We start from the raw sequence: 23597 nt of genomic DNA, 5'->3' as shown, positions 1-23597 counted from the left end.
ATTCACTGAACACTAGCACCTATTACTGTGCTAAACGCTAAGAATTGTGAGATGAAGTATATATAAATATATATAACTGAGGTACAACTTTTAGCTTATTTTTCAAAATTTGTGTGTGTGTGTGTGTGATTCTGATGTGCCTAAAACTCTGATCACCTAGAATCTAAAGTGATAGGCATTACAATTCAGTACAGTGCCTAGCACATAGCTGGCACTCAACTTGTTGAATGAATCAACATGGCCTACTGATTCCATATTTCATATTTTACAGAAAAGCAGAGCTGAGATAGCCCAAGCGTTCACTGCATGTTATTAACAGAACTGGACCTTGAGCCCAAGTGCAATTACTCCTCTACCATGTTTCCACCTCCACCCCAGTTTTGTAGCTTCTTTCAAGTCACTTTAATATAATCCTGCATGACTTGTTTTTCTGACATGACAGACATGCTCAGACATGACATGTCTCTCAAAACGCCCATAATTTCTGCCAACATGTTAACCCAAATTGTCAGCAAAATAAAGCTATGAAGAGCTGACTACCAAAATTAAGAAAATACTTTCACTCTAAGGCAGAACTTGAACCAATAGTCCTCATCAATGACAGCCAAGTACTAGCTCATGAGTTATGATAAATTTATTTTACAAAACTCCCAGATCCTTGGGAGTCACAGAGATTGGAGTGTCACTTTTTGGTAAAATCAGAAGAGGGCTTGCTTGCCCTTGTGGCAGATATTCACTGTAGCTAAGTAACAGCTGCTCCCTTTGTATGCTCCAGTTTCCCATGTTCCCCATGATTCCCCATGTTTCTTGCATTTCTTACCTCCATGAATCCTTGTATTCAACTTTGGAACTTTAATATAGCATCTTAGCTTTAGAATGGAAGTTTAAAATCATTTGTGAAACTACCCCTCTTTCCTTCCCATCAGATGCTTGAATTCTTCCTACTGCATTTCTGATATAATCCAGCCTCTGCTTAAACACTCTTATGATAGGGAACTCACTATTTTCCTATGCAGCTAATGCATTTCTAGAAAGTTCTATCAAACCATATCAGGCTACCAGTCAGAGCAAAATTTTCCTTAATGAGGCATGGTTCATCCTAATGATGTGTCTAAGTGAAGTTCCTAAGGTCAAGATCTCTAACTAGGTATATTTCCCTGGTGGACGGAAGGAGAGAACAAAAATTCTTCCTTTTGTGGACATGAGAGAAAGAATGAGGTGCCTTCTATTTTAGTGCTTAAATCTAGGTAATTCTAACCTGACAATTAAGTTCATATTATACCTATTCTGTGGCTTGGTCATCACCTTTATTCCTAATATCAATTCTAATATTTAGGATTATGTGGAATCAAATCACCTGTATTAACTTAGCAAGTCACTGTGAATTTTGGACCCTGTGTCAATGTTAAATATTCAGCCTTTTTTTTTTTTCTTAGCCTCTGAGAAGGGTCTTAGAAGCATCTAATCCTTTCATTTTACACATGAGCAACTTGTACAAAGGGTCACCTAATTTGCTCCACTTATGACAGTTCTAAGACTAGGACTGTAGACTTTTTGAATCCTGGCGAAGTATTTCGAGAAAACCATGTTTATAACATACACATTTAGAAATGATGAGATGGATTTCAGAAATGTTTCCTACCAATACTAATTGGTTGCATCATGGTTTCAGGTTGTTCCAGTTGTTGAGAAGACTATGAACAGGTCAGAGAACTTGTTCTTTCCTGGTTCCTCATTAGCATCCCAAGTCCATGCTGCTGCTATTAATGGAGATAAGGGTGCTCTTCACAAGCTTATCATAGGTAAGCTCCAAGCTCCCCTTAAGTACAGCAACTTTAAAAATAACTCTTTGTTCTAAGGAAGTTTGTTAGCCTCTGTTTTAATTTGCAATTTACTTAACACATTTTAATGGAAATACATTATTGTGTATATTTGGTTTCAGGACCTGGACAAGAAAAATTAAGTCCTGAAACTTAAAAATATGGGTTAAGATTAGATGAAAAGTACTTGAGAAATATCTGTGTATTTGCCATTGAATTTGGATATGTACTCTAGGTGCTAAGAGAATTAATTCATCTTTGTAGTAACAGAAATCTGGAATGAGATATTAGATAATGATCTCTAACATTTACTATATATACAAAGCACTTATGTTTACAAATAATTTAAATTTTAATGATTTAAAATTGATTCAGTGTTCTCCTTATCATTGATTCAACGGATTGAAATTGTGTTCACCCTATGTTATATAGAGAAAAAGGCCCAATATGGAGGTTCTAGAAGAACTTCTAGAGAAGTTCTAGAGAATAAAGTGAATAGGAGAAAGACAGCAGGTAAGAATTTTCCAGAATTGTGGAAACCACAAATCCACATGTTCACAAGTCATTAGTCCCAAAGAAAATAAATAAAATAAACATTTCTGTTATTTGTAATCTCTATACATACCATTGTCTAGTGACATTATGATTGACAACCTGGGCTTTAAAATAAAATCAGCACTACTTGAACTTCCATATCTATTCCTTCAGAATTTATTTTCACCCTACATTTCCAGTTTCCCCAGGAACTTCTACCCATGCATCCTGACCACTGGCTAGGCTTTCTATTCCTCAATATGCCATGAATTTTGTCTTTAGTTTTCTCTATATATCTGTTTCCTCTCCCCTTTTCTACCTTCTACCCCCTTACCTTCTTCTCTACTAAACGAACTCCAACTCATCTTCAAAGACAAAATTCTTTTACCACATTCTCTAAAAATTTCTCTTCTCTATCAGAGATATGATCCTCACTTTACCTCAGCTACCTACATTTAGTTACTCCTTGGAATTTGACATCTTCCACCATCTCTGAATCACTAATTGAAATATCCACCATTCAACTAAAATTCTTTTAGTTCCAGCTCATTTACTAACGAGAACGATAGTTTTTCAATGTCACTGAGACCTCCAATCCATTATCTTCTCCACTTTCAACCATCAGTCTCCTTCTGTCTTTACTTTCCTTCCTATTCAGTCCTGATTCCGTGATCTATTATTAAAATCCTTCTCTTGGAAAAACTCCCTTTTCTTCTCACCTGTTACACCTGGCTGTTGCAATCCCAGCTCTGGATGGCCCTAATCCACCTACCTTTGCCAAGCCCTGAACAATTTAACCTGTCTGCAAGATGGGTAACACCCTAAATTCGTGACTGCCCACTTCAAAAAGGCACTCAACACTGTCTGCTCATCATACTGCATTTCTCTGTAATGACTCTTTCATACCTTCTCACCCTACCGAAACTCTGACTGCTGCATCTTCCTCCCTCCCTTCTCTGCTAATGCTTGATGCTTCTTCCCAAAAATGAAAACAGTAAATAGGAACTCCCTCATCTTTCAGCCCAATATCTACAGTCAACCTACAGCTACACCCATCTGTTTCTCTCTTCCTGCTAAAACAGAGCAAATATCCCCTTCTGTCAAAGATCAGTTTTTCCACACATACTCTCTGTTGTATCCCTTCCTATCAGGGATCTTGTTCCATCTTTTTTAAACCTCTGAACACTGCATCATCAACCTTTTCTTCTGTTCTATATTCTTTTATCAACATTTAAACATGCTCTATTGTCTCCATTATTTAGAAATCTGTTCTCTGTTCCTTCGTCCCCCTCTAGGTATTAGCATATCTCTCAATTTTCCTTTATATAAGTGTGTCAGTACATGGGCTAAACTGCTATAACAGTGACTCAAATAAGATAGAGGTATATTTCATTCTCATAATAGTACAAAGGCAAGTGGGCAGTCTAGGGTGGATAGACATCTCTGCTTCACAGAATCATCCAGGAATGCTGCGAGGGCTTAGCTATGCCATTCTCAACATGTGGCTTCCATCTCTGTGTCAAAGGCAGGTTCTTTCACTATAGTCACAGCCCAGCCAGCAGGAAGCAGGGAGGAGAGAGTGCAGGGTAGCAATTTGTCATTCTGAAAGTGGGTGGACTTAGAGCCACACCTAGGACGAAACAGGCTAAAAAAAAATCTCTCTCCCTGGATGGCATCATGGCCAGGGTGCTCAGTTCCCAAAAAGAAGAATGAGAGAATGGATATGGGGGCAATTATCACCCTCGTCACCAAAACCAAGCTTCTTCAGCCACCTGCACTCATTATCCCCACATCTTTATCTCAGTTCACATTTTACTGAAAGCAAATAAAACATGCTTTCTTATTTTGAAATATGTGTGTAATGAAGTCTGTAGAACTTAAGTGTTCAGTTTAACAAATAAATATAAAGCAAACATGCATGTAATCATCACTAGGTCAAAGAACAGAACATTGTTCCCCCAGAAGCCCCAGTGCATCCTTCCCTCCCACTTGGAGTAATTTGCTGTCTTGACATTTATGGTAATAATTATATTGTAGTTTTACCACCTAGTTATATATCTTAAATGCTATAGTTTAGTTTTGCCTTTTTTTGGACTTTTTTTGCTAAATGTTCCATGTTTACTTGTACTAAAAATTGTGTATTCACTTATGTCATTTTTGTGCTCAAAACTCTTTAGTTGCTTCCCATTGTACTTTCAAATAAAATTTGAAAGTGTACCTGTACCTCTTTCCCTCTCAAGCCACACATTTCACCACTCTCTTCCTAGAAAAACCTGTTTTGTTTTCATTTCCAAAATCTGTAAGCCCTTTTCCATCTCAGGGCTTTTACCTGAAATACTGTTCTCCCCATTCTCTGTCTGACTAACCCTTACTCATCCTTCAAATCTCAGCATTAAGGTCACTTCTTCAAAGAGGCCTGCTCTGCCTGTCCAATCTCAGTGAAATCTGTTCATTGTGTCCTCTCTTGGAACTCTGCAGTTTTCCGTCATAGAATTTATCTCAGATCGTAACTGTGTGTGTGTGTATATATATGTACATATAACTATTTTAACGTCTCTCTCCTCTATAAGCTAATGGCCTCCGTGAGTATAGACTAAATCTGTTGAGTTCATCATTATATCCACAAAATCTAGCACTGTGCTTGGCACATAGTAGACACATGAGAAATATTTGTTGAAGGAATGAATAAATACTGTAATCATTCTTTTAAGTATCTTTCCGCCCAAGAAGTCTATAATCATCGGGAGGGCTAAGATTAAATCTGAATTGAGTTGAATTGAATTGAGAGGGCAAGTTAGGACTAAATTACATTGGGAAAAAAAATTTTTTTTGAGTCAGAATTCCTCAAGAAAACATATCTTATAAAGTAGATCTTTTATTATTTTAACATGAAATATAATCTTCAAAGGGAACACAGTGGGCAGTATGTTGTAAATCGAAAACACTTCTGCAGGCTCAATCATATAAATTAATGTGTTACATAATAAAACTTGAAATATTCCTATAATTGTATATTCCCATAGAAAAAAATTCCTTAAAAACAAAGAAGCAATCAGGATGTGAAATGAGTACAGAGCTGATAAATGTATCTATAAATTGGTTCCCTATGTTTTCTATTATCTTGTCTAAGGAACCCCTACTCATTTCTGACTGAGCTGTAACACTGTTCACCTTTTAAAAATTCTGCCATTTTTTTGTCTTTTGTGCAAAGACAATAATACCTTTGCTCTGTGGTATTTCCTAACATTTGTATATTCCTACCAAATAATATTTTATTTTTTAGTATTAAGATACATCTTAAATTTCAGTGTATCTTGTACATTCTTTTATGTAGCATGACAATCTCTAAATATATGCTATTTCTCTTTTCTAAACTAGTAACATAGTACTACAAGTGAATTATTTTTTTTCTTCAATCTTTGCTCACCAACTGCTCGGTGAATTCATTCAGTTTAGCATTTTCTGTTTTCCCTTCTCTGTTTCCATGGAGAAGTATGTCGTGATGTGTTTGACTCCATGGAAACAGATGAGCATCTCTTTCTACATACACAACTAATTAAATTGAACACTTTCTGTGCTACCCATTGTCCTAGAGGAGGAGTGAAGAGGCTTTCCCTGAATAAGACATCATTTTAGTAGCAATTCTTAGTGTTTAACCTAATACAATAGATTAATGTTTTAACATAACTCATTATGTCCTAGATTCAGATGAATTAGGGCTCAGTCCTGGGCCCTGAAAACATAAACATACCTAGTAAAATCCTTACATGCTATGACTATCATTTATAGATATGTAGATTTTTCTCTTAACATCAAACTCAATTTAATTGAATGCTAGAGACATGGTTGATAATATAATTTAGTAGATTCATTTTAATACTATATGCAATATAATGTAGTAGAAAGGATATGGATTTTAGAGTCAGATAAACCTGAGTTTTGAATTCTGGCTTTGTCATTTATTAGTTATATTACCTTGGCTTAAACCACTTAATCATTTTGAGCCTCAGTTTCCTCATCTGTAAACTATAGATTATAATACTTTGTGGGACAGTTAAGTTAGATAATGACTGTAAAACATCTAGCATCACATCTGATACATAGTAGACAATAAATAGAACCTTATTACTGTTGTTATATCAGGTTGGACTTATAGTAAAATAATCAAACCTTACATAGTTTCAGAAATGTCTCAAAATGAAAATGCTCTAAATGCTAACAATGAATGATACTGCTTTCTTTGTGAAAACCAAACAAAATAATTTGTAAATATTCACTGTGTGTAATAATGGATATTGGCATTACTGCTCACAGTGTTGAGGGTATTTGCAGTGGTTAAGTGACCAGGCAGCACCATTTCTGATTCTACTACAACTTTTGTTGCCCTGTCCATGTTCTGAACTAATATATATCACTCTGAATCATTGCCTCTCTTTGTTTATAACATCTCCCACTCTTTGTTTATAACATCTCCCAACACAGCAGTTAGGTGTGGCAAGGAGCCTCATAAGTGGTAGAGCAGTGACATTATTTCAGGTTTCTTCTTCCTTTACCTCAACCCTGACTTTAAATGTTAGGGTCATTAAATGTTTTATAAATATATGCTTACATACATAGGGTTTACAAATATACTTACATGCATATGCATCCATACTAATAATAGTAATAAAATTAGCTAACACTTCATAAAGTTATGTTATATAAGCACTGTGTTGTGTTTTGTAACTCATGAACTCATTTAATAGCAAAACACCACAAAGAGTTTGAGGTAATCTTATTTCCCTCATTTCATAGATCAGGAAACTGAGATGTGGAGAAATTAAGTAACTTGTCTAATAAGTAGCAGAACTGAGATTGAAGCCTGCAAGGCTGATTACAGAGCCCATGCTTTTAACTGCTAAACTATGGGGCCTCCATGTATGGGTAGGTATGTCTACATATACACGCACATTCCTATGTATGAGTGTGTAGAAAATGAGAAAGACAAGAAAGATGATTAGGTCTAAACCTTGGCTGATGAAATTAATGGTTATCTAGTTTGAACTTTTCTGAACTTTTTTTGTGCTATGAGCCCTTTTGGCAATCTGGTGAACTTTATGGACCCCTTCTCAGAAATATATATTTTAAGAGCTTAAATATAATATAATAAGAATCCAGAGAAAATCAGTTGTATTGAAATACAGTTATCAAAGTATTTTAAAATTGTGATGTAGAAGTATACTTGAAATCATTTTTTAAAACATTAAATAGCAAGATCTAGTGGCAGATCTAACAACTATGATAATTTCAAAGTAGCAATGAGTATAAATGATATCAATTTTAAGATATCTCAACAATGATAGTGAGATAATATGTAAAAATATTTTGTAAAATCTAAAGTGCCCTCAAAATATAATATGTCCTGTGTTATTATTATTATTCTCATTTTATATTAGGACACTGAGACTCAGAAGTTAATCAGTTTAGTTACATAGTAATAACTGCAAAGTTGAAACTCAAATCAAGTCATTGGATTATGAATCCTGTCTTCTTTCCATTGTTCCCATGTTGCCTCTATAAAAATAAGCAGATTTTAAAAAAATGATCACAAATGCCTTCCCAAGGTTGTGACAGTATGAAAGGTGTGAAGTAAGAAGTAGGTAAAAGCAGATAAATGCATCTTTGATGCTACACAAAGGTAACATTTTATTTTGGGTGGGGGGGGTTATTTTTATTTTTTTAATTTTATTTATTTATTTATTATTTTGGGGGGGGTACACCAAGTTCAATCATCTGTTTTTATACACATATCCCCATATTCCCTCCCTCCCTCGACTCCCCCCCACCCTCCCCGTCCCATTCCTCTAAGGCATCATCCATCCTCAAGTTGAACTCCCTTTGTTATACAGCAACTTCCCACTGGCTATCTATTTTACAGTTGGTAGTATATGTATGTCTATGCTACTCTCTCACTTCATCTCAACTTCCCCTTCACCCCCCACCCCCTCAAGGTAACATTTTAGAATAAGCAAATAAGATATCTGTAGTGAAGGCTGGATTTACTTGTGTTGACAGTATGGTACCGTAGCTGTTGCAGAGAGTGGCACAACTGTCACTACAAGTGAAGGTCATTTCCTCTAACTCTAGAGTTGGAGCTCTGGTTTCTGGACACACCAGTCCATACAGAGACTCTTCTGCTTCAACTAGCCTTAAAATAACCGAATGCAGTAGAGCAGTGGCTTTCCAATCATGGTTCCAGCTCAGCTTTCTGAGCTATGTTCAGACTGAGCACATGCAGAATGCCAGCCCCAGTTGGTCATGGATTAGAGGCTCAGATGTTGAGCATCTTTTCATATGCTTAAGTGGTGAAATGTCTATTCAAACCATTTGGCCATCTTATAATTTCATTCTCATCCGTTTCATTATTCACTTTTAGGAGTCCTTAGTTTATTCTGGATAGAAGGCTTTATCAGATATGTATTTTGCAAATATTATCTCTTAATTTTGGTGGCTTCTGTTATTTTCTTAAGTGTCTTTCAAACAGTTTTAAATTTGGATAAAATTCAATTAATTGATTTTTTTAAGTTCTTTATTGGAATATAATTGCTTTACACTCTTGTACCAGCTCTTGAGGTACACCACAGTGCATCAGCTATATTTATACACACATCCCCATATCCCCTACCTCCCATGACTCCCTTCACCCTCCCTGTCCTGGTCCTCTAAGGCATCACCCATCATCGAGTTGATCTCCCCCTGCTATACAGCAACTTTCCACCAGCTATCCATCTTACAGTTGGTAGTGTATCTATGTCTATGCTACTCTCTCACTTCGTCCCAGCTTCCCCTTCGCCCCCCCCTGCCAACCCCGTGTCCTCGAGTCCATTCTCTACATCTGCATCTCCACTCTTGCCCTGTCACTGGGTTCATCAGTACCATTTTTTTAGATTCCATATATATGAGTTAGCATACGGTATTTGTTTTTCTCTTTCTGGCTTACTTCGCTATATATGACAGACTCTAGGTCCATCCACCTCATTACATACAGCTCAACTTCATTCGTTTTTATGGCTGAGTAATATTGCATTGTATATATGTGCCATATCTTCTTTATCCATTCATCCTTGATAGGCATTTAGGTTGCTTCCATGTCCTGGCTATTGTAAATAGTGCTACAATGAACATTATGGTATGTGTTTCTTTTTAGATTATGGTTTTCTCTGGGTATAAGCCCAGTAGTGGGATTACTAGTTCATATGGTAGTTCCATTTTTAGTTTTTTAAGGAACCTCCAAACTGTTTTCCATAGTGGCTGTACCAACTAACATTCCCACCAACAGTGCAGGAAAGCTCCCTTTTCTCCATACCCTCTCCAACATTTATTGTTTCTAGCTTTTTGATGATGGCTATTCTGACCGGAGTGAGGTGATACCTCATTGTGGCTTTGACTTGCATTTCTCTAATGATTAGTGATGTTGCGCATCTTTTCATGTGTTTCTTAGCCATCTGCATGTCTTCTTTGGAGAAATGTCTATTGAGGTCTTCCACCCATTTGTGGATTAGGTTATTTGCTTTTTTGGTATTAAGCTGCATGAGCTGCTTATATATTTTGGAAATTACTCCTTTGTCAGTTGTTTCATTGGCAAGTATTTTCTCCCATTCTGAGGGTTGTCTTCTTGTCTTGTTTATGGTTTCTTTCACTGTGCAAAAGCCTTTAAGTTTCATTAGGTTCCATTTATTTATTCTTGACTTTATTTCCATGATTCTAGGAGGTGGGTCCAAAAGGATCTTGCTTTGAGGTATGTCATAGAGTGTTCTGCCTATGTTTTCCTCTAGGAGTTTTATAGTGTCTGGCCTTACATGTAGCTCTTTAATCCATTTGGAGTTTATTTTTGTGTATGGTGTTAGGAATTGTTCTAATTTCATTCTTTTACATGTTGCTGTCCAATTTTCCCAGCACCACTTATTGAAGAGGCTGTCTTTTTTCCATTGTATATTCGTGCCTCCTTTGTCAAAGATAAGGTGCCCAAATGTGCTTGGGCTTACCTCTGAGTTCTCTATTCTGTTCCATTGATCTTCCTTTCTATTTTTGTGCCAGTACCATACTGTCTTGATCACTGTGGCCTTGTATAGTTTGAAGTCAGGAAGCCTAATTTCACCAACTCCATCTTTCCTTCTCAAGATTGCTTTGGCTATTTGGGGTCTTTTGCGTTTCCATACAAATCGTAAGATTTCTTGCTCTAGTTCTGTGGAAAATGCCATTGGTAATTTGATAGGGATTGCGTTGACACTGTAAATTGCTTTGGGTTAGTACAGTCATTTTCACAATGTTGTTTCTTCCAATCCAAGAACATGGTATGTCCCTCCATCTGTTTGTATCGTCTTTGATTTCTTTCATCAGTGTCTTATAATTTTCTGCATACAGATCTTTTGCCTCCTTAGGCAGGTTTATTCCTAGGTATTTTATTCTTTTTGTTGCAATGGTGAGTGGGAGAGATTCCTTAATTTCTCTTTCTGCTCATTCATTGTTAGTGTATAGGAATGCAAGAGATTTCTGTGCATTAATTTTGTATCCTGCTACTTTACTAAACTCATCCATTAGTGCTAGCAGTTTTCTGGTAGAGTCTTTAGGGTTTTCTATGTATAACATCATGTCATCTGAAAAGTGTGACAGTTTTACTTCTTTTCCAGTTTGGATTCCTTTTATTTCATTTTCTTCTCCGATTGCTGTGGCTAAAACTTCCAAAACTATGTTGAATAATAATGGTGAGAGTGGACACCCTTGTCTTGTTCCTGTTCTTAGAGGGAATGCTTTCAGTTATTCACCATTTAGAATGATGTTGGCTTTTGGTTTCTCATATATGGCTTTTATTATGTTGAGGTAATTTCCTTCTATGCCCATTTTCTGGAGAGCTTTTATCATAAATGGATGTTGAATTTTATCAAAAGCTTTTTCTGCATCTATTGAGATTATCATATGGTTTTTATCCTTCAGTTTGTTAATATGATGTATCACATTCATTTGCATATATTGAAGAATCCTTGCATTCCCAGGGATAAACCCTACTTGATCATGGTGTATGTTCTTTTTAATGTGCTGTTGGATTCTGTTAGCTAGTATTTTGTTGAGGATTTTTGCATCTATATTCATCAGTGATATTGGCCTGTAATTATCTTTTTCTGTGACTTCTTTTCCTGGATTTGGTATCAGGGTGATGGTGGCCTCGTAGAATGAGTTTGGGTGTGTTCCTCCTTCTGCTATATTTTGGAAGAGTTTGAGAAGGATAGGTGTTAGCTCTTCTCAAAATGTTTGATAGAATTCTCCTGGGAATCCATCTGGCCCTGGGCTTTTGTTTGTTGGGAGATTTTTAATCACAGTCTCAATTTCCGTACTTGTGATTGGTCTGTTCAGCTTTTCTATTTCTTCCCAGTTCAGTCTTGTAAGGATTGTACTCTTCTAAGAATGTATCCATATCTTCCAGGTTATCCAATTTATTGGCATATAATTGCTTGTAATAGTCTTTCTTGATCTTTTGTATTTCTACAGTGTCTGTTGTTTCTTCTCCTTTTTCATTTCTAATTCTGTTGATTTGTGTCTTCTCCCTTTTTTTCCTGATAAGTTTGGCTAATGGTTTATCAATTTTGTTAATCTTCTCAAAGAACCAGCTTTTAGTTTCATTGATCTTCACTATTGTTTCCCTCCTTTCTTTTTCATTTATTTCTGCTCTGATCTTTATGATTTCTTTCCTTCTGCTCACTTTGGAGTTTCTTTGTTCTTCTTTATCTAATTGTTTTAGGTGTAAGTTTAGGTTGTTTATTTGATATTTTTCTTGTTTCTTGAGGTAGGACTGTATTGCTATAAACTTCCCTCTTAGAACTGCTTTTGCTGCGTCCCATAGGTTTTGGGTTGTTGTGTTTTCATTGTCATTTGTTTCTAGGTATTTTTTGATTTCTTCTCTGATTTCTTTAGTGATTTCTTGGTTGTTTAATAGTGTATTGTTTAGTCTCCATGTGTTTGTATCTTGCACAGTTTTTTTCCTCTAATTGATATCTAGTCTCATGGCATTGTGGTCAGAGAAAATGCTTGATATGATTTCAATTTTCTTGAATTCACCGAGGCTTGATTTGTGACCCAAGATGTGATCTATCCTGGAGAATGTTCCGTGTGCACTTGAGAAGAAAGTGCATCCTGTAGTTTTTGGATGGAATGTCCTATAAAGATCAATTAAGTCAAGATAGCCTAACGTGTCATTTAAAGCTTGTGTGTCCTTATTTATTTTCTGTTTGGATGATCTGTCCATTGTTGTAAGTGGGGTGTTCAAGTCTACTATTATTGTGTTACTGTCGATGTCCCCTTTTATGGCTGTTAGCATTGGTGTTATGTATTGAGGTGCTCCTATGTTGGGTGCATAGATATTTACAATTGTTATATGTTCTTCTTGGACTGATCCCTTGATCATTATGTAGTGTCCTTCCTTGTCTCTTGTAATAGTCTTTACTTTAACTCTAATGTGTCTGGTATGAGTATTGCTACTCCAGCTTTCTTTTGACTTCCATTTGCATGGAATATCTTTTTTCCATCCCTTTACTTTCAGTCTATATGTATCCCTTGGTCTGAAGTGGGTTTCTTGTAGGCAGCATATAGAAGGGTCTTGTTTTTGTATCCATTCAGCCAGTGTATGTCTTTTGGTTGGAGCATTTAATGGATTTACATTTAAGGTGATTATTGACATGTGTGTTCCTGTTAACATTTTCTTAATTGTTTTGGGTTTGTTTTTGTAGGTGTTTTCCTTCTCTTGTGTTTCCTACTTAGAAAAGTTCCTTTAGCACTTGTTGTAAGGCTGGTTTGGTGGTGCTGAATTCTCTTAACTTTTACTTGTCTGTAAAGCTTTTGATTTCTCCCTCGAATCTGAATGAGATTCTTGCTGAGTAGTGTATTCTTGGCTGTAGGTTTTTCTCTTTCAGGACTCTTAGTATATCCTGCCACTCCCTTCTGGCCTGCAGAGTTTCTGCAGAAGGATCAGCTGTTATCCTTATGGGTTTTCCCTTATATGTTATTTGTTGCTTTTCTCTTGCTGCTTGTAATATTTTTTCTTTGTGTTTAATTTTCATTAGTTTGATTAATATGTGCCTTGGTGTATTTCTCCTTGGGTTTATTCTGTATGGGATTTTCTGTGCTTCTTGGACTTGGTTAATTATTTCCTTTTCCATGTTGGGGAAGTTTTCCACTATAAGCTCTTCAAATATTTTCTCAGACCCTTTCTTTTTTTCTTCTTCTTCTGGGATGCCTATGATTCGAATGTTGGTGCGCTTAATGTTGTCACCAAGGTCTCTGAGACTGCCTTCCATTCTTTTTATTCTTTTTTTCTCTTTCCTGCTCTGTGGCAGTTATTTCCCCCATTCTATCTTCCAACTCACTTATTCGTTCTTCTGCCTCAGTTATTCTGCTGTTTATACCATCTAGAGTATTTTTAATTTCGGTTATCTTGTTGTCCATTACTGTTGTTTGCTCTTTAGTTCTTCTGAGTCCTCTTTAACTGTTTCTTGTATTTTCTGTATTTTGTTATCAAGATTTTGGGTCATCTTTACTATCATTACTCTGAATTCTCTTTCAGGCAATTTTCCTATTTCCTCTTCCTTTATTTGTATTTTTACCTTGTTCCTTCATCTGTGACATATTTTTTTGTCATCTCATTTTCTCCCCACTTTGGGTGGGCAGGACTGTGTTGCTGTCCCACTGGGTGTTTGGCCTGAGGTTTCAAGCACTGGAGTTTGTAGACTGTTGAGTATAGCTGGGTCTTGATGTTGAAGTGATAACCTCTGGGAGACCTCACTCTGGTGAATATTCCCTGGGAACTGGGTTTCCCTGTTAGCCCAATGTTTTGGACTTAGAGCTCCCACCTCAGGAGCGCAGGCCTGACCCTGGGGTTGTGAATCAAGATCCCACAAGCCGTGTGCAGCAGGAAAACAAAAAAAAAAATTAAAAAAAGAAAAAAAGTAGGAGACCAGCAGAACAATAGCAAGATAAAAAAATACGATAATAGGAAACTAACAGATGTGTTAGAAAAAATTAAAAAGAAAAAAAAGATGGAGCAACTACTGGAAGGTAAAACAACTGCAATAGCCTAAGTAAGGAAGTGGGAAGAAAAAAAAAAGAAAAAGAAAAATCCAGAAAAGGCCTTGGCTGTGGGGGCGGAGCTTAGACAAGGGTGGGGTGGGAGGTTAGGCAATGGGCAGAGCCTACGCTTAGAAAAGGCCCTGGGCATGGTGGCGAATGGGGCTTAAGCCCAGTGAGGCAGAGGGGCCCAGGAATGCCTCAGGTCCTGTGGGCGAAGGACCAGGTCGAGGTACCCAGCGGGCTCCCTGGGCCCAAGTTGGTGGGAGAAATGCTGGGCACCTCCCCTAGTCCTCCAATCTCAGAGGGTCACTCCCCTTTGGGTTCTCTTCTTCCTCACCCCCTCTCTCCTATTCTCCTAGGACCCTCACAGTTGCAGGGGGCACTAGAAGTCAGGAGACCAGACTCTAACACCCAACAGGCTTCTCAGGGCCAACTGGGCTGGGGTAACACCTATGGCACCTCCCCGGATCTCCCAGTCTTGTATGGTCCCTGTCTGCCTCTCTTCCTCTCCCCCGCCCCCCACTCTCCTAGGTCCCAAGCAGCTGGAAGGGGCCCTGGAGTGTGAATGACCAGGGCTGTGAGCCTAGCAGGCTTCCCAGGGCTAGTGGGCAGGGGAAGTACCTTCTCTGCCTCCCTTGGTCCTCCAATCCCAGAAGGCCCCCTCCCGTGCCTGCCTCTCCTCTTCTCCCCTGCTTTCCTCCTACACCCCTAGGACCAGTGAGACCTAGAGGGGCCCCTGGAGGACTGAAGACCAGGCCTGGGGGTGCAGCAGGCCTCCCAGTGCCAGTGGGTAGGAAGATTTCCCACAGCATCTCCCCTAATCCTCTGGTCCTGCAAGGTCCCCCCCACCACTGTCTGCCTCCTCCCTCCCTCCCATGCCTGTACCACCCACTCAGCCAGAGAGACCGAGGGACCAGACACAGGAGCCCAGCAGGCCCACCAGGCCCAAGTGGGCAGGGGAAAGGTCCTCCACACCGCCCCTGGTCCTCTGCTCCTGGAACGTCCCACCACCAGTCTGCCTCTCTTCTTCTTCCCCTGCCACACTCCAGTGTCCCTGGGACCAAGGCATCTGGGAGGGGACCCTGGAGAGTTGGAGACCAGGCCCGGGAGCCCAGCAGGCTTCCGGGGCCAGTGGGCAGCAGAAATGCCTTCCGCTCCTCCCTTGATCCTCTGATCCCAGAGGGTCCCTCCCCACTTCCGCCTCTCTTCTTTTCCCCTCACAGCTTCCCTCCTGTGCTTCTGGAACCAACGGCCGGGAGGAGCCTTGGAAGGTGGAGGACCCACCCAGAAGAAATACCCGGCGGCGCCTCCCCTATTCTTCTGACCTGGAGAGATCCCTTCCCACCCCCACTGTCTGCGTCTCTCCCTCCCCCGCACGCCCCCAGGATCCTCGTGTGGGAGGGAGGCCCAGTTGGCCTCCCTGGCCAAGAGGGCAGGTGAAATGCCCTCTCGCCTCCCCATCCCCCAGTCTCAGAGCCCCCACCCCCACCTGTCTGCCTCTCCATCTCCTTGCCCCTCCTCCCTCCTTCCCATACCCCCAGGACCCAGGCAGCCCTGCGGGAGCCTCAGAGGGTGGAGGACCCCGCTGGGGAGCCCAACAGGCTCCAAAGCCAGGGAGCTCTACAGGCCTCCTGGCCTCCTGGGCAGGGGAAACCCAGTTGCGGTTCCGGATCTCCCCAGCCCCCAATGATACCTCCAGGCAGGAACCTCCCCCCTCACCCAGCCACCCCCCAGGGGCACTGGTCCCGTCCAGCTTCCCCTTCCCCACCCCCCTGACTTCCCCCAGGTCCCACCCAGTTGCTCCAGGGTTCCTGCCATCTGCTTGGGCCTCAGGTCCCCCGCCGGCCTCTGGCAACCTATCTATTTGTGGGGAGATGCGATCTCCGCGTCTTCCCATGCTGCCGTCTTGACTCTGCCCCGTTACTTATTTTTAAATGTTTGTTATTCTAAAATTTTCATTGGATTCATCTTTATATTTTCTCTCTTTGCTGCAAGTTTGCATTTTTCCATTTGTTTCAAGAGCATTCATAGTTGCTTGTCAGAGCATTTTTATGACAGTTGCTTTAAAATCTTTGTCAGATAATTCTGTTATCTTTACTATCAGTTTTGGTACCTGTTGATTGTCTTTTCTTGTCTAATATTTTCCCGGTGTTTGGTTTGTCTAGTAATTTTGGATTATATCTTGGACATTTTGTGTATTATGTTATGAGACCCTGGATCCTATTTAAATCTATTATTTTATCAGACTGACAACTCGTTTAGGTTTAGAATGAACATTTTGTTCCAATTTTGTGGACTGTGGTTCAAATGTCAAGTTATTTTCTGGTCTGCCCCACTTTTGTGCTAACCAGGCCAATTTTAGAAGAACCTGGGCAGTATCCCACTAAGAGTTCAATTCTCAAAGCTTTTGCTATTCTGACTCTGGTCAGTTTCACACATCAGAGTTAGCCATGGCATCATGCACTGATTTAGAGAATCGTTTTCTCTAGCTTCCTCCTCTCCATAACCTTTCCCCACTTTCTAGTTGGGAAGGGGTAAGATACTACCCCATTGCTATCCTTTGCCTAATTCGGGACACAATGCTTCGTATGGCTTCTCCCCATAGTCTCTGCAGTATTCAGTGGAGAGGAAAAGAGGTACAGTTTGTTTTGTTGTATGTGCTTTGAGTAGAGGAAGTATAGTCAAAAGAGTTCACTCCTGCAGAGCTACTCTCTTCCCAGTATTTTGACTGGAGAGAGCAGGCTTCTTGGGGAATTTTGTGTATATGCCCATTGGTGTTTCTGGTGGGCTGCTTTAGCACCCAAGCTGGCATTATGTAGGAAGGAAAAAAGAAAATCAGGGAACTCAACACCAGGTTGTTTTTGGAGTTTCATAGTTCCCTAACCAATCTGCCTTCTTTTCACCACCTTTCATTTATTTTGCCTTGGGTGTTTAGTTTTAATTAGCAGGAGGATCGTGGTAGTATGCATTTGCTCCATATTGTCTAAAACAGGAAGCCAACCATGATTCATTTTTGTAGTTCTCAAAAACATACCACAATGCCTAGTGTGTGGTCTACACTAAATAAATATTTTTTGACAAAAGGAGTAAGGGAGGAAAAAATAACCTCCCATCTCAAAATGCTAATTTAGTATGACATAGTAGTTAAGAACATATCCTTTGAAGTCAACAATCAGTTTGAATTTTAGCTTCACCACCTACTTTCCGTTACCTAACTTCTCTGAGTCTCAGTTTTCTATATAAAGATGGTGATATCTATCTCATAGGGTGAGTAAAAATGAGATAATATATTTAAAACATTTCCCACAGTACTTGACAAGAAACAGCTATTAAATATAGTTCCTAGTTATATTAGTAATAATAACAATAATTATCAAATATCACAATTTGTTTCTTATCCTCATAGGAAACTCTGCCCTTAAAGACAAAGAAGATCAATTTGGGAGAACACCGCTTATGTATTGTGTGTTGGCTGACAGACTGGATTGTGCAGATACTCTGCTGAAGGCAGGAGCAGACGTTAATAAAACTGACCATAGCCAGAGAACAGCCCTCCATCTTGCAGCTCAAAAGGTGAGAAGTAAAATTACTGTGAAGAGTATGCCTTTTCTTTGGTATTTTTTAATTGATTAATGGAACTGTGCATGGACAGATGGTAGAGAAATGGCAAGTATATACTTCTAGTTTCATATGTTTTCTCTAAAAACTGCAGTCTTTAAGCTGCAGAGAGTAAGCACAGATAACCATCAGTGGCTGCTTTCACTTATCCAAGTTCCTCAAGCAGTGGAATTTATTTTCAGCTCTAAAGTTAGGTTGGGAAAAAGGAAATAAAATTATATGTGTTAATATGATTAAACTATATTACAAATCAATTTATGCATGGGAAAAGGCAAAGAAAAAAAGAAAACCACCGCACACGAAATTGTCAAAAGTGGTTTGGATTTGGAAATTCCCTGGCAGTCCAGTGGCCACGACTCTGCACTTGCACTCCAGGGGGCACAGGTTCGATCCCTGGCCGGGGAACGAAGATCCTGCAAGCTATGCGATGCAGCCAAAAAATATGTTTAAAATATACATATATATCTGAATAGTGGTTGGGTTTAAATACTGGGAATAGATGTGAATTTTGGTACTTTTCGTTGTTTAAAGTGTTTTCCTTAATGAGTGTTACTTTTAGAATAAAAAGTTATAGTCTCTGTTAAATGCATGGCATTAGGGAGCATAAAAGAAATGTATTTTCTGAAACGTATTTTTAAACTTTTAAAAATCTAAATCTATATTGCTAGTATAAATGATTTCAAGTTTTTAACAGCTTGCTAAGAGCTCGGTTTTTTAGTATTAAACATTTCAAAAAAAATAGAATGGGAAGCTTCTAAATTTATTTGAAGACTTATTTACCCAGAAATGATTTATCTCACCATAAAATTCTGGTCTATAAAATATATTTCCAGGGCCTGGTATTTTTCTCTTTGTTATTTTAGACGTACGTATTTTTGGAATAAAAAGCAATGGAAATTAGATCCAGCAGAAACTATTAGAGTTATTTCCCATTAAAAACCAGATATAGCTGATTCATTGAGGGGTTAGAAAAAATACCTTTTCATTAGTTGAAAGCATAAAAAGAGACTGACATTAAGATGTACTTCTGAATATGCTAGTTATATGCTCTTATCAGTTAGGTCTGTCAGGTTATTTCCAAAGTTATTGCTCTTGAATTTGCTTTTCATTACAGTAATTTTTAAAAAATCTCCCTCATTTTCAATCTCAGTTTTAACTACTGCTTAGGTATTTATAACCTTTCACCTAGGCTTGTCAGCTGTTAAAATTATTCACTCAGGAAGGGTAACTCTATTTAACTCGGTATCATAAAAAAGTAAACATTTCAGATTGGAAATAGCCTAAGTATTAAGAATTTGATACACTTTAGGTTTTTTCATTGTGATTCACTTAGGTTTAAAACTCAGCTTTAAAAATGTAAGTTGGGGGAAACTAACTGCACATCAAGTGGATCATGTGAGGAAAAAAAAAGAATTTAAGTTGATGATCCAACAGTATGACATTTTTGTAGAGGTATAATGTGAAAAAGGTTGAAAGAAGGGGAGTACACAGCCAGACAGGTGAGCTGTTAAGTCTCTCCGCGAGATGCAGTGCATTGTTTCCATTTGCTTTCTGTTTCTCCTTTATTTTTTTAAGTGGTGATTTCTTTAGTGTCAAAGAATAAATAGAACTGTGATTTACATGTCACATTTTACATAGATGATTTCATAAATAACAAATTTCACATTCTTTCAGGTATCTGATAATTATGCATTTCTTCTGTCTCTGTGTTGCTGTTTGTTTTTGCATATTTGCCAAAAGCCATAATATAGCCTTAAGCTATACTAGCATTAGTAGAATTTCCAGAACAAGGGTGATAATCATTCTTTAATGCTCTGTCCAGGTCAAACCTGGGTATTGTGTTTGGTTTTGTGCTTCATACAAAAGCACCATTATTAAGAAATCAGAGATAGTATAATTCAGGCAGGAATAAGGTGGTGGAGGATCTAGAAATAATTTTCAAAAATAGTTGGAGATGATATGTCCCAGGTCTGTAGCCCGCCCTGCCTCTAAGCAGACACAAACACAAATTCTCTTTAGAGAAAATATCTTCACCTTAAACTTCTAGGATTCCCTTATGTTAAAACAGACCAAACATGATCTCACAGTGAAAGATCACCACGTGAGGAAGCAATCTACCGTGAAGGAGAGTCAGCAGAAACAATAAACAGATTTCTGTCAAAAACATCAGATATTGGCACCACTAGAAACACAATATAGGACTTCCCCAGTGGCGCAGTGGTTATGAATCCGCCTGCCAATGCAGGGGACACTGGTTCGAGTCCTGGTCTGGGAAGATTCCACATGCCACGGAGCAGCTAAGCCTGTGCACCACAACTACTGAGCCTGTGCTCCAGAGCCCATCAGCCGCAACTACTGAGCCCACATGTCACAACCACTGAAGCCCGTGCTCTGCAACAGGAGAAACCTCCGCAATGAGAAGCCTGCACACTGCAATGAAGAGCAGCCCCCACTCTCCACAACTAGAGAAAGCCTGTGTGCAGCAACAAAGACCCAACACAGCCAAAATAAATAAATTAATAAATAAATTAATTTTTTTTTAAAAAAGAAAAGAAACAAAATATAAATTAACCGTTGATGGAACGTTTTAAAGATATAAAAGAAGAAATCGCAAAAAAGAACAACTAACCAGAGACTTTCATGACTAGACATAAGTTCTCACAGTGACCACCTATTTTTAGGACAGCCCATCTGCCAAAAACATATGAAAACTGAACAAAATATATTATTTGAAGGCATTGGGAGCAGTAGGCATAGGCAGGATTGTTCAGAGAAGGGAAGCATGTAAAACTAGCTCCACATTCATCCTGGTTTTTTCCTTTAAGGCATTTTCCAAATTGGAATGCAAAAGAATACAACCCTAGCAGAAAGCAAGATTCTTAGTAAGCTGGAGAAACTCAGGTGGAGTTTAGTTTAGCAGTGGCTGGAACTTGAAGGGCAAACTCCTGAAGAGAAAGGAGCCACGTAGAAGGAACCCAAAAACCTGAATACAAATTCCTCGCAAGTCATTAGCAGATGCCTACACTCTGCTTGTGTAGAGTGAGGCTCTAAGAAACCTAGCAATAAACAACAGCTGGGAGACTAAAGAGCTAAACAGAGATTGTTTTTAAGATTTCCTATATTGTCTTTTCTACTTGTCTTTTAATACATAACAAATTGATTTTTGAAGTTATTTTTGTGTAGAGATATGTTCTCATTTTAAAACGTGAATAACTAATTTTCCCAAGACAACCTAGCTCATTAATGTTTAGCCATTTAGTATCTGCTGTGTGCCAGTGCCAGACTTCTGTACTATATACTTCCTCTGCTTTTTTTTTCTTTTAATTTTATTTTTTAAATTAAGGGTCCTGAATACTAGGGAGATACTTAGGAAATTTGAGGGTGGAAGTTACATGATCAAATTACTTTAAGGGGACTCATGGCAACTAAAGCTACTTTAGAAGAGGACAAGAATGGAGGTACATAGAAAGCTATTATAGTTCAGGCCAATAGAGAGGAAGAGTTGGATCCAATAGATACATTGTGGAGGTAGAACTGTTCATTCAATAAGTAGATGCCAAGTGTCTACTCTGTATCATGAGTATACACCTAGAGAGAATATTAAAAAATGAATCACATGTCTGCTATTACTGTCCCTATTAAACTTCACATCCCTTTGTTTAGTGAACCTCTCTGATATTTTGGATGTCAAATATTCTTTTCAAGTAATGTCTCTCACACTTAATTCTGTTATCTGTGAATTCAGAAGTGTGCTATTTATGTAACATCAATATTCATATATATGTGCAGACATCCATTCATTCAATATATGTTAAAACTGTTACTGTGCAGCAGGCACTGTGCTAGGCCTTGGAATGCAAAGATGAAAGACATGATTCCTGCTCTTAAGTTGCTTACGAAGACCATAGATAAAGATATTAAGTGAGAATTAAAGTTGGCCTATCTACTGCAAGGTACATATAGCTGTATTAATATACCTAAGTGTTTTATAAAATATCAGCAGCCATAACATGTAAATAGCATTGTTATTATTACTGACTCAAAAATCAACCATTCTCATATATTATTTATTATGCTTTTATTTTTTGTGTGATAGTGAGCTATATTATGGCACCTTAGATTGATTAGTAGGAAAAACTCATGTTTGCATTGCATTTTGTTCATATCTCTATTCGAGCCCCACTATCTTGTATGTATTATAATGATTACTTACTTGCCTCTTTCCCACTAGATTGGAGCTCCAGGCAAGAGACTTGTTTTATTTATTTTTGAATCCCTCAGAATCTAACACACTGTCTGACATGTCTTTGTTGAATGAATTTTATGTTACTTATCTAGAAAGTCATTATTAATACAAATGCTAGACATTTTATTAGAAACATTTATCCAGTTTCAAGATACATATATGGGAAAAACGTATTGAACTGTGTTGATTGACTTAGTTATTTTGACACATATTCACTTCTCTGGAAACAAATTGCTGTTAGTCCAGGCAGCTAAGGAAATGATACCCATGAGAATAAAATTAATCTCAATATACTGAACATCTGTACCTAATTTGTTTTTCCTTTAGTACCCTCAGTTTAATCCAAGAAAGCAATCAGTCATACCTTTTCTGGGTTTCTCACAAAAGATATCTAATTGTTAGAAATGTTTTGCTCCAGGGAAGCTACTATTTCTCTGACTTCCACAGATACATTTATTTGTTGATAAGGATTAAAAAAAAAAAGCTTTAGCAATTTCACTAAATTTTAATAGTTATGCATTTTTAATCTTCTAGGAGGTTATTAATTTGGCTTCAAGAAGATTAAGACTACCCACTTTGAAAAATTATATCATGTTAAACACAAAAATTAAAGAAGCTTCAGGTTGTAGTTGAGTTGTTTTTTCTTTTTTGATTCACAAAGAGAATTCTCAGTTCATCTATGAAAACTAAATATTAATTTTCAGTCTTAAAAATATGTTGTTTCCATGTTAATGATTTATAAAAAGTAAAAGAGAAGAGTAGAATACCTCTGAAAGTTTTCTGGAAAACTTAATATCAGCTAATAGTATTTGGTTTCCTTATCTTACACATACTCACACTTACACGTCAAACAGTCCCTCCCCTGTCCCCTTTGACTCTGTATTCCAGTATCCTCCTCAGTACGTAGACCTCTACCATAACTCCTTACCTAACAATTAACCACAGATTTCACTTATCTATATTTCAACCCCTCTAGTGCTGTTTGAAGGCAGAGGTCATGTCTTATTTGATTTTATAGTTCCAGTCTTAACACAGCTCCTGTCATTTAATAAAGACTCAGTTACTGTTTGTTTAATGAATACATAAATGAAGGAGTTAATCAATCAATGTGAACGTCAGATTTATCATGAATGGTACAGTCTTCCAAACTATTGGAGTTTAAATTATATATGATTTATTTGTGTTCATTATCCACCCCAACATTTATAATTTTGTAAGTAGGATTTAACAACACTCTGTGAGCTTAATTTCTCAACAAATATAACTTTTGTATGCCTCAATTT

General features: G+C 38.1%; 1 protein-coding gene across 11 annotated transcripts in view; it reads left to right on the top strand.

Moving 5' to 3' along the window:
• INVS (inversin) overlaps nt 1-23597 on the top strand; it is a 188419-nt gene that overhangs the window by 1308 nt on the left and 163514 nt on the right. For 6 of the 11 annotated variants that reach the window (XM_057720191.1, XM_057720193.1, XM_057720190.1 and 3 more), the window contains exons 2-4: nt 1673-1802; nt 2253-2333; nt 17857-18023. In XM_057720191.1, coding sequence (XP_057576174.1) covers nt 1697-1802; nt 2253-2333; nt 17857-18023 — 354 coding nt within the window. In that variant the 5' untranslated portion in view covers nt 1673-1696. Of the gene's footprint in view, nt 1-1671; nt 1803-2252; nt 2334-15673; nt 15887-17856; nt 18024-19401; nt 19568-23597 lie in introns of those variants that run through there. The other 5 variants (XM_057720192.1, XM_057720201.1, XM_057720195.1 and 2 more) reach the window with 4 other exon arrangements.

The sequence above is a fragment of the Hippopotamus amphibius genome, chromosome 2, assembly GCF_030028045.1.
Source record: "Hippopotamus amphibius kiboko isolate mHipAmp2 chromosome 2, mHipAmp2.hap2, whole genome shotgun sequence".
NCBI lineage: Eukaryota > Metazoa > Chordata > Mammalia > Artiodactyla > Hippopotamidae > Hippopotamus > Hippopotamus amphibius.
This window is presented reverse-complemented; position numbering and strand designations above follow the sequence as displayed.